Source organism: Neofelis nebulosa, chromosome 10, assembly GCF_028018385.1.
Source record: "Neofelis nebulosa isolate mNeoNeb1 chromosome 10, mNeoNeb1.pri, whole genome shotgun sequence".
NCBI lineage: Eukaryota > Metazoa > Chordata > Mammalia > Carnivora > Felidae > Neofelis > Neofelis nebulosa.
The window spans coordinates 28,868,727-28,880,886 of NC_080791.1; the positions used below are offsets into that span (position 1 = coordinate 28,868,727).

Sequence of the window (12,160 nt, forward strand, 5' to 3'; positions counted from 1 at the left end):
CAGAGTCCCTTAACATAGCAGAGGTGGTTCTCTAAGACTGAGACTGAGCATTTGGGCAGGAGTGAGACTACTCAAGTGGTGCAGTGGAATCTATGTGGCACATGCTACTGTTTTCCTCCTGAGGACGGTGCTGATCATAGGGTAGCCTAGCAGGAAAGCAGCTTGAGGCTTTACCCACCTTCCACCCCAGTCCCTGATCTTTCTCCCACATCCATCCCCTGCATCCCTTCCCATCTGCAAGATGTCCCATCTTACAGTAGACTTGCAAGGTGGGAAGGAGATGAAAGGAGATAAATTACAGGGGAAGCTGTTTGACAGATGAGGAAAAATACTTTGTCAACAAAAAGAATCAGGGCTGCGTTCTTCACCTTAGTGATGTAGAGTGCCATGGTGAGGCACTGCCAACAAGAAAATGAAACAAAGAAATAGAAAGTAAAAGTGAAGTCAGTGGAAGAATTCAGGTTCAATTTATGATTCAACTTATGTTTATTAAACCCTGGCATGAGGAGATCCACAGATCTCAAATTAAGAGCATTAGGAGATGAGAATAATGAGAAAAGGAGGAGGCATGAGGGACTGGAGTGAGGACAGATAGTGCTACAGGATGTGCTTTTAGAAGTGATTCTGATCACTTAGCTTTTTATTTTCAGAGGGAATAGGAACTTTTAAAACAGGTAGTGGTTGCTAAGGAGTTAGTATTTACCTGTAGGTATACTCAACTGACAGAAGGGGCATTGTCCCACACCAGAGCCAATGATAATGAAACAGACCAGAAACAAACAAATCACTTCTGACTGTCACTGCACTGGAGCAGGAGAAGGACACTTTATAACCAGGCTCCACCTGCTGAGACAAAGCTGTCCTGCCTCACCCCTCTCTGCTGCAACAATGAATTTGGGTAAAAGGATCTGTATGCCAGCTCTGTACTCAGATTCTCAGGCTGCTCTCAATGCCACATCCTTCTTGTTGAGTACACGGCAATGGGTCATTGCCAGAAGGTGTAGATTGTAGACATCTGGAATGTTTCAAGATTTGGATTAGTGTGGTCTTCAGTATAGCTATTGGATTCTTTTGTACAACTAAAAATATCTTAGAGAAAACAAATCTTGTGTCTGGGGCATTTCTCCCCTTCGTCTGTGTTCTTTTTATTTTCCCCTCCTTCTTTGCTAGTCTCCTATAGAATAGAGAGCTACCTATTTTCTCAGGGAATACCCCCAAGTTATGCTCATCTTATGCCAGAAATACCAAGCAAGATTTATACAAATGCATGGATTTCCACTGACAGGGTACAGTTGGCTTTAAGAGAAGTTCTAAGCTATTTTGTTACTCGATATCTGGATGGACTAGAGAGACTCTGATAAGAGAATTTCATTCCTCCTCAGCATTTTCTGCCACCCTTGAAGTATTTCTCTGCTCCCCTTTTGCAAACACAACAGATTGCATGTCACTTTCTCGTATTAATATTTGGTGGCGCAGTACTCCTGCCATGATAAATAAGGATTCAGGGATGCACCACCATCCCTCACTGAGTCCCTCCCCGGCAAGTGTGCCGGGGCCCACACTGCAAACTCAGCATCTTGGTAGCTGTTCATTTCCCATCCACTGTTCTTTGTTTTTATCTCCTAGGCATGAAGTCAGATTTGATGGTATCAGTGGGCTGGGAAAGGTTGGCTGATTAATGTCTGTGAACCTCACAGTGACCATCAAACCAATTTATTAAAGAATGGGGGAGTTAGTAAACTCTGTATATCAGAAGAGGGAAAAAAAAGTGCAGTAGGAAAGATGACCACTTCTTCCCTGCAGAGGATTAAAGATAGTGAATTAGGCCCAGTCATCTAGCAGTGAGCATTTCTATGGCACATAGAATGTCTAACTACTGAAAGTATAAAAAACATTTTCTCAACCTCTTTCTAGAAGGTGAATATATTCATCCTGGCATGCAACCAGCTCTTCTCTGCACACTAGAATCAGAAGCCCAGTGTTTACATAGGTACTTAGATTTAGCTAACATTGTTTCTGGTGGCAAAAGAGATCACATTATGGATTGACTACAGATACTGACTTGCAGGCTTAAGGGGAGTGGTTCTTTCTTTCTTTCTTTTTATTTTCTCTTATACTTTCTTTATTTTGAATATTTTATCCAGTTCTACCTGGCTTCTCATTAATATATCAACAAAATTCACCAATTTCAGTCAAGTTCTTGCCAAGGAAATACATGCTTGGATTTTCAGGGATTGTTTGTTTTCTTGATAGCCAACAATGAACTCAAAAACATGAGGTTATTGGTGGCTAGTGCTCCATGGGTGGCTTGGAGGCTCAAGCAAGGCTCATACTTCTTCAAACTGACACAACAGTGATAGCATGTAGACCATGATCTAGAAAGCATGTTAACCTTTCTGCATCTCTTCTTGGAGTGGGATGAAGTATAGCATCAGAGTAATATCAGGGTAATACAGACAATATCATGGCAACATTACCCCCCTCACTGTGGTGAGATGTAAGGTGGACAGAAGGACATTCCAGTTAATTAGAAAATTTGAAATGGTCACTGAAGAGTATTGTTCTCATTCAAATAGTGTGTGTTGGAGTTCAGGAGAAAGAATAGCTGGATGGTAACAATTAAGCTAAAGTTGTTTACAGATGTTTTTGACTTACATAAAATCACAACAGGTATCTAGAGCCCTGTGGAAACATACTTTTAGTTCACTTCTCTTTTGATGTTCTGGCAAGCCAAACTACCAAGTAGAACCCTTCCCTGTGTCCTTCCTACAGCAGTGTTTAAACCAGCACCCCATAAGTCAGTGGCTGCCCTCCCTCAAATGTACCGTACATCTGCACTGCTTGTGGTTTGGGAATGAAGGCCTATGACTACTTTTTCCCTCCATGAGTTTCTCTTCATCCTCCATCCTGCCAGTCACCCTTCTTCTTGGTACAGAGAAACTCTAGTCAGTGGTACCTGAGTGAGACATTTTGGGAAAATAACCCCACATTGGCTTTGGGGTGGGTCTCTAGGCCCCAACAATCACTCCAAGAGACTGTCCTTGCTAAATGCACAGACAATGAGGCTTTTCTTTACCATCTTGATGTGACATCAGATCTTCTGTGAATCATACCTTTGTTCTCTGATCATGGATCATCCCTTACTTTTTTTTAGAGTGCCTTCCCAAGGTTGTCAAGGTCCACTTAGTTCAAGAGGGATATCATATCTCGGGCACCCTAAAGAATAAGATAGCTTGAATGCATACATATCTATTCATCTGATTTTGGTTAAATATTTTAGTTGAGTTTAGGTTGAGTTATATCCAGGTTGCCTTTCCTTCTATATGCAAGGACCTTTGCACAGAGAGCGGTATCGCCTTGATGCAAAGAATTTAATTCATTTTTTTATTTTCAGATTTATTGATGTATAGCTGACAAATAAAATTATGAAATATTTAAAGTGTAAATCACTGATCTACATACACATTGTGAAAGGATTTTCCATCCTCTTTGCATCCAGGCTGAACTATTGCAGACACCTAGTTAAAGAGGCAAGTAAAATGTTAGAGATTAGACCACTTTCTGACGACTCAGGACATCTGCTATTAGCAGGAAAGTCTCTATGGATTGTTCTGAAGGCCTGCAGCTGGTGAAATGTGGGTCTTTTGCGGTCTAATCATCAAAGAAGAGCTGGCATCCCACTAAATTTCCACAGGCAGGTCTTACTTAGCAAGTGTAAGTGTAGCAGCATAGGTGTGGGTCTTATTGCCTGAGATTGTCCCTCTGGACCAGCTTGCTATACAGTCTGACTCATCAAGGGAAGTCAGGTATCACGGGTATGAGCTCCTCTGGCACAGTTTTTGTAAAATGTGCAGATAAGTGCCAAAGTTTTACATCTCAATGTAGCATGGGCACCTACATTCAGATTTTTATAATATAATCCATTTGTATCAACCAATTTTATACTTGAGGCCTACTGACTTTAACTAACTAGGGGATAGTCCAGTGGCCAAAGAAAGAAAATTGTTGTACAAAGAAGTATTATTGGCTTGGGGCCTCAGGCTCCAGTGTGTACCAAGCTTCCTGCTATGATCAGATGGGTGTGTTGGTTCTTTTTGGATTAATGAGCCAATCTGACCCTCAGTCATATCCTTCCCCATCCCCCCACTCAACCTTATGGCAACTGACTTCCCAACAAAAAAGAGAGGTGCACATACAAGAGCTGGACTGTGGTCAAGACAGCAAGAGGCAAGTGCAGAACGGTTGGAGAAGGCCCTGGGCCGGGAGAACCAGCTCCTTCCCAGAACCATCAGAGGACAAAGCAAGTGACTCTGGCTGCTTTCTACCTTAACAGTGGCTTGTTTTTAATTTCTTTTAGAAGTGAAAACTACAGCTCTGACCCCTTGGAAAGGTTGGTATATTTATTTCCAGGCACCTGCTTGCTGCCTGGGTGGGGATGGGTATCCAAAACTCTTCACTTTCTTCCAACATGCCTTCTCTTCTGAGCTAACCCCACAAGCAGCCCAGTGGGAGTCCTCCCTGACCTTGGGCCATGTCTGTGCCAATCTAGATTAACCTGTCTCCAAGGATATGCCATTCACCTTGGGTAGCTTCCACTTGCAGACTTCTAACTGCTGTTTGCTGGCAGCACTAATGAGCACCTGCCAGGGCCCAGAATAGCTCCATGTCTTGGCTGCTCCAAGACCAGACCAGCCTCTCCTCACAAGCAGATGCTCTAATGTGATGACCTTCTTAGACCTTGGCTTTGCATGCTATCCTTTACTTACCCTGTTCTCTCTTTCTTTCTTTCTAACTTGGAGCTGGAAGGGGAAGTGGGGGAGGGAGGGGAAACTGGAAGGAAGGGGGAGGTTCTTCGGTGAGTCACTTGGCCACAAATAAAACACATCTTATTTGAGGCTTTCCTTCCCACTAGATGTCTTTGATGGTTAAATTGATGTTCATCACAGTTCTCTGGGACCCTAACTGTCCTGGTGATTAGTCTCTTTAGGCTTTCACAGCTCTCTAGTGAAATAAAGGCAATAAAGGCATCTGAGGCAGAATGGAGGCGTGGCTGGATGATGAACAGAGGCCTCATCTATGTGGCCCATGTCACCAGGCTAATGGACTGAGTTGCTGCTCTGTCTGGCACAGGCTCTGAGAGGGCCTTGCTCCAGGATGCTGTGATCCACACCTGCCTAGACAAAACACTCTCATCTCATGGAATTCTTTCATGTGCTGACAAGTGTGGGAAATTATGTGTGGGTCCCACCTTACCCAGTACCGATGTGGGACAGGCCCTGTGGCCTCATTTTCTCTCCTTTCTTCATTCTTGGAATATGTGTGAGTTACACAAAGTGACAGCCCCAAGTTGGTGGAAAGAAAATTGTATTTGGAGACAGAAGTCAAGGGAGTTAAGCTCTCTGAGGTTAAGTGTCCACATATGAAAGCACAGAGAATAATCCTCATTTCATACCTGAGTGCTTTTAAGGGTCTGGGACACCTTTCCAACTGTAAGAATTCTTCCTGGAATCCTAATAGATATGGTTTTACTTCTATGTATACTTTCCCTCAACCATAGGAACTTTGAGAGACTTTCACTGGAAATAGTTAGAAAAAGAGGGAAAGGATGTTTGGAAGAGAGAAATTGAGATAGAAAAAAAGGTAGAGAATTTTTTGTTTTGTTTTGATTTAGTTGGTCTTTTGCTTTTTTGTCTCAGTAAAATTTTAAGAGAAAGGAAAACACAGAGACAGAGTAAATGTGAACACATCAGTATGCATCAAAATGTTCTGGTTTCTTCTTTCTTTTAAAAAACATTTGTTAAATACCTGCCATGGGCCCAGTTAGACACAGACCCTACCCTTCCTTAAGAAACTTTATAGCACAGCAGAGGAAATTCATGTTAGGCAAATAAGGAGAATTATAACACAGATAGTACGTATTTTAATAGTGGGATACATATGGTGCTGTGGAAGCAAAACAGGAGCAAGTCAAGGAAGTCTGCCTGGAGGAGGTAAATGGGGACCAGAACAGAATCTGGAACAATGAGTGGCAGTGATTTGGGTGGAGAGCACATCAGACATAGAGGCAGAGGGTATGTGAGGATGGAAAGGAAAGAGAATGTGGTTCACACACACTTGCTTACGTGACCATGAGTATGTGTAGTGTCTGTGTGCTTGTGTTGCATGGAGTGGGGAGTGGTGGCAGGGAGTGAAGAGAAACAAAGGAACATGTGTCAGGAAAAGAGGTTGAGGAGGCAGATAACAAGCAGACTCTGAAATGTAGGGAGTGTTATACCAAGCAGTTGGGAAGTTTCATGAAGGCTGTAAGAATCACATAGATTAGTGTCATGATGAGTGTGGAATCATAGAAACACTGCTCTGGAATTAGCATAAAGAATAAACTGAAGGGGTCAAGGCCACAGGTGGCAAGGCACAGTCTGTGAATTTCTATGGATTGGAGGATTGCAGCTGTCCTCTTTGGGAGGATGACTGGAATACCCTCGTCTCAATGCTTCTCCAGGGTCTACTCCTGTTTCTTCCTCCTTATGACCAGTTTTGTCCAGGTCAGATTTCCTGGATGTGCCCAAGAGAAGGATGGGGGGGCTGGCGAGGGGAGAAAGTATGTGGAAAAGGAGGAGACAGGCTGGATATGGCCCCACACAGTGAGTGACGGTCCCCTGTGGGCCTGGGACAGGAGAGAAGCAGAGAGACCCTGTGTGTTGGGCAGGGAAACAAATGCAGGCAAGAGGAGGAGGCTCTGGCACACTTGGTGGCCTTTTCCTTTCTTCTATGGTAAGAGTTTTTTGACACAACAGGTCAGGACCTCTCTCTGCTGGCTCTCTGTGGTGCTTCCCAGCAGGCAGCAGAGCCACAAAGGAACTCTGAGGGGTTTAGCAATGAAGCAGAGCACATGGTGCCCAGAGAGCACACCTGCAGAGGCATCAGCCATTGTGAGGTGTCTTGGGGATGGTTTGCCGGCTCACAGCCCCTCCCTGCAGCGCTGCAGAGGCCCTGGCTGCAAACACGGTTTTCTGACTTTTCTTACATGGTAAGGAAGCAGGCTCCTGCTGGGCTCTCTGCCTGGCTTGTGGCATTAATTCTCCACTTTCCTCCCTGGAGAATCCCACTAGCTGGGTGGCCCCAAAAGAAGAGAATGCAGGTGAGAATCCCAGAGACACTAAATTCAGATACCTGGCATTTATTCCCTTTTCCTTTACCACAGGGCATCTTCTGAGCCATGGCCAGGGCTGGGAGTATGGTGGGAATGTGCTGGGGTGAATGGGGGAGTGGGCTGCAAAGCTGTGTGTGTAAGTGTTGAGGAGAACAAAAGACATGCAAGAGAAAGAGAGTCATGCACCAACAGATGTGTGCCTGGCCAGGAGTGTGGTGTGCCAGGCACATAGAACACACTTAGAATCACCATGCATTGCACAGGGGGAAGATGGAATGCAGCCAAGAGGACTTCCCAGCTTAAACTCAGAACCCAGCTACACAAAGACCTACTGGCCTGCTGGCTTCAGAAACAACCTTTGTGGCTTGGAGTCAGCTTCAGTAACAGGCAAGGGTCTTAATGTGAAGAATCTTGGAGTGGCCCACAGCAGCAGGGCTTCTTCACTGGAGAGAGAGGGAACCTCATCCTAGAAGGCAGGGGGAGTGGCTTCTCTCCTGGGGTTCCAAAGAATGCTGTATAAATAACACAATGATTGAATATGAAGAAATGAGTCCTGGTGGTGGTTTACACAGAAACACAATAGTTACATTTTACGAGACAGAGCCAATTAGTGATCATTGGTAAATGATAAGCATTTTTGAAATTGAAGTGTAAGTGATAGGAGCGTAATAGGAATGCTCCTTTGTCATCTGTATCCACCATGGGCTGCAAGAAGGAAGGCATTCCATGGCAGATGCCTTTAGTTTTGTGTTGCCCAGAAGTTCACTTCCCAGCCAGTGGAGAACAGAATACCTGTGTTTTGTGCTTCTTATCATGAGAACTTGCACTGCCTGTACTTGGGAATATTGAGGGCCAGACATCACAAATACATGAGATTGGAAGACCTGATACATTCAAATTCATGACCATCTATTTAACCACTGCCCCAGAATCAGAGTTTTGTCCCAAAGGTCTAAAACATAAAATTGTATGGGCAGTGGTCCCAGGCCAGGGCTTCAAGGATGTGATGGAATCATCCCATATGAAATCAAGAAAGCTTGATTTGATGCTGAACTGCATTAGCCAAAAGTATCTCTGATGCTTAGCACCCAAGTCAGGCAGGCAGGTTCTGGCTTTGTTTCTTGACCACAATGGGGAGGTAGCCTTAGGGAGGATACCGGCTTTAAATACTTCCATTAAATTCAATGCAACAAAGCATGCCAGAGCATGTGTAGCCTGAGAAGGTTCTCTGCTGCAGTAGGTACCTAACTCATCTGGGCCTCCACCCTTGTGTGTACTGTTCATGAATCATGGCCCCATTTTTTATGGGCATTCTTGGCCAGAAAGCTGATGTTTCAAATGACAGGCAAACTGCTGGGAAATTTCATGCACCTCATAGTTTTCTTGCCTCCAACATTTGTCCCCATCTCCCAGAGTATCTGCATGCAGGCCAGGTGGAGCTGTGTCTCTCAGGGAAGTATGCCATCCATTTCCAACCCACAAACATGCACAGTGGCAAGCTCTGCATCCCAATTTCCACATAAGCCTTCTCTCACTTCCATGTTCACAGCAGAAGACCACCTGTTTTTTTACTTGATCCCACTTCAACGTGCAGCGGGCTGATTTTGGCCTTTCAGGCACATGATACTTGAGTTAGGTCTGCTATTACCTTGTCCAGATAGGGAAGAGGCCAAGTGTTCCAGGCAGAAGCCCAGTGCCCAGCCCTGCGATAGAGTGATTGACAGAACAGGCACCAAACCCAATGTGGCAGCAGCAGGGAGACAGATTGCTGTGTCCAACAGGTCCTTCCCAGCACAACAGGTTGAACAGCTGGAGAGCTATGTAAATGGTTACGGCACACGCTGATTGGTCAGTTGATGATGCAGATGATACAAAGGTTTCACTTCCTTGACTCCATGTAGAATATTAAATAATCTGCCACCTTCTTGAACTTGACCCTGAGCCTTGTCCTTAGCATATTACAACACGAGAGAGGACTAGTGGCCACCAGCACACTTTAACCTGATCCTCATGTTCTCTCTTTGCAAATGAAGGCTCCCTCTTACACAGCATGCATCCATGGGATCCAAGCTGTAAATGGTTATTTCTAATGCAGCCACTCCCCCACCCCTACACACACATATGGCGCTGGAACATCAAATGTCCCAGTTACAGGGATGCCTCATCAGAGGCAAGGCCTAATGACAGCACATAGGGTGACAGATGTTCCATCTTAGACCAGGCAGACCATGACGAGTCTGTTCTCTCCACAGGCCCAGGCGCAGTCAGTGAAGTGAACAACGGGACATCGAGGAGGGCAGGCTGCATCTGGCTGCTACCTCTTCTGGTCTTGCACCTACTCCTCAAGTTTTGATGTGAATGCCACTTCCCCCGCTGGGGAGAAGCTGCCGCCGCCACCACCAACCCAACAGCAACGGCAACTCCGACAGCAGCAAGAGCATCCCCGTTTCTTATGAGATCTAATCCAACAAAATTCAGAGAAACAGAGCCTAATGGGACACAAATTCGAGGGAGGGGAACAAAGAATACTTTTGGGAAAACACATTTCAAAGGGAAATTGAAAATCGCCTTGCAGGTCTTGCAGATCAGTACGCACAGCTGAGTTTTCTTCTTTTGCCCAAAGGGAAAGAATGCGCACCCTGCTCTGGACCCACCCGCAGCTGCATCATGACCTGTTTGTTACCAGGGTGGGCAGGGCTCAGCCACTCCGCCCACTGACGCACCCCAAGCAAGGAAAATTCTGGAGTCGGCTATTCCCAATTCCATAGAGACGAACGCAGAAGGAGTCATGCGGACCCAGATGTGCCCCTGTGGCCCCGTTCATAGACTGTGCCACTGTTGTGTGTGTTACAAAATGCAAAATTAAAGAAAAAAAAATAAAAAGGAGACTAAACAAGACAGCCTGACAGCTACAACAATCCCACAATCAACAGTCACAAAAAAAAAAAAAAAATTGTTACACTTTTTTTGTTTGTTTGTTTTCATTTTGCTACATGGACATCATGGATAATAAGGGATTCTGGTTCATTATTAATTTTATTAATTATATTTTCTGATATGAGTCTAGAATTTAGTGCAAAAACAAGACAAGACTAAAAACATACACATATGAAAGGTGAAGAGAAGTATGTTTGTTAAACATTAAAAATAGTGTACTTCTAAACTAGGTTTACAACTGGTGGACCACCAGGCATTAACCACCTGGTGAGGATATGTCAAATCCACCAAAAAAAAAAAAACAAAAAAAACAAAAAACCCACATACGATTTAACCAACATCTCCACCAGCGCTACAGATTTCTCCTTATTCTGGCATTTAATGCAGAAAATACTATGCTTCTACATGCTGTTTAGAAATGGAAGGATGATCCACACTGTATCTTGAGTTTGTTGGCTATGCTTCTTTTGATGACATATATTATACAGTATATATATACATATATTTTTTTTGTTAGAGTTCTAGCCATTTTATTTCTCAGCAGGGTCCTTTCTCAGACATTACTGCATGCTGTATATGGCGTTAGCTGTGTGTTGATCTTCTAAAAGATGATAGAGTTTACTGGTAATTGTGTAATCAGCTCCTGCCTTTTTATTTCCTTGGTTATTTACACGTCAGAGACATTTATAAAAAGTGAAAAGAGAAAATGAAAACAAAAACAAAACAAAACACTAATACTAGGCGCAGCATCTTTTCCAGGTGTGGCTCTTGGAGGCCCGGGCCTTGATGGTAGGCCTGGCTTCTCTGTCCTGTCTTAGGGCGTAAACAGCAAACAACTGAACCAACCACACAGTCAGTAACCACTTGCTTTAGCCCATTGTGGGAAATCTCTGATGCCTTTGTTACTACTGGAGAATTGAATCCTCTTGGTTCATTTTATTTAATTTCCCACCTTTGTGTGCGTGTGTATGAAAGAGAAGAAAATGCAGTTTTTAGATAACTTTTTTTCCTCCCCATGAAGTCTGGGAACCAGAGAGGCCTCGGGGAGGGGTCCTGGATGTGATGAGGGAAAGTGGGATTGGGGACTAGGGGAGGGGGGGTTGTCTCTGACTTGACATTAAAAAGTGTTCCATGTCCCTCTTCACCTGGTGTGGTAACTCATTCTCAAGCGGGGTAGGGTGGGGGTGAGGGGCCAGAGAGCCCACCTGGCTCGGGAGTGAAGAAGATGGAGGGAAACGGACATCTGAATCAGACTAATGGTCTTTAGCTCCCTCCTTGGGTGGAATGGGTTTTTTCTGTAGAAGTGCTCTGATGACAGACGGGTTCTGGAAACCACCTTCATCCTCCTAACAGAAGTGAAGGAGGGCTGGGTCTCATGACCTCCAATCCCTTCAAGAAGGTTCTGGCCGAGGTTTGTGGCATCCTGCTCATGTCCAAACACCTCACCTCATAAGCTGGGCAAAATGTCAAGCCCAGTTCAGGGAAGGCTATTATGTGTGATTGTTTCTGTAAGACAGCGTAGCACAGCTATCACAAAAAGAAGAAAGAAAAAACAAAACCAAAACAAAACAAAAAAAACAGAAAGCTTAAAACATTGTGGGTTAGTAATATATATTTCCAAATTCTACCAACCAGTGTTTGGGGGAGTCTCTTCCCTTCACAAACCTTGCCTCTGGTCACAAATTAAGAGAAAAGGTAGATTTTAATCCAAAATAGTAGTCACATAATTCTAATCTGTTCGGATTGATTCTGGGAATTAAGTAAGCAGCTGAAGATTCACTGAGAGGCAGAAATAAGGTCAGAGCCAAAACATTCAGGAATTACTGTACTTGGGTCCTCGGGTGTCAATTCTACCTGAGAGGAATAGGCAATGTTTAGAAAGGAATAGTTTCATTTCTGGCTGTTACTAGCACAATTGAGAAAATACTGTTGACTTCAGGTCTGTCTGTGTGTCCTTCTGACCTTCCACCCTCATCACCATGTGCCAGGTATACCCACTTTCTTCCCAGCAGCATGATCTGGAGCAGTCTGGCCAAACCTCACAGATGTTGGCTGCATTGCAGCCATCCCCTT

The 12,160-nt window shown here is 44.4% G+C and overlaps 1 protein-coding gene across 6 annotated transcripts in view; it reads left to right on the forward strand.

The window, feature by feature from the left end:
• The window catches only part of NTM (neurotrimin), a 946,316-nt gene extending 935,087 nt beyond the window's left edge, over positions 1-11,229 (forward strand). For 4 of the 6 annotated variants that reach the window (XM_058687340.1, XM_058687346.1, XM_058687341.1 and 1 more), the window contains 2 exons: positions 4,358-4,390; positions 9,403-11,229. In XM_058687340.1, the coding sequence (XP_058543323.1) occupies positions 4,358-4,390; positions 9,403-9,503 (134 nt within the window). In that variant the 3' untranslated portion in view covers positions 9,504-11,229. The remainder of the gene's footprint in view (positions 1-4,357; positions 4,391-9,402) is intronic. The other 2 variants (XM_058687343.1, XM_058687345.1) reach the window with 1 other exon arrangement.
• Positions 11,230-12,160: the final 931 nt, after the last annotated feature.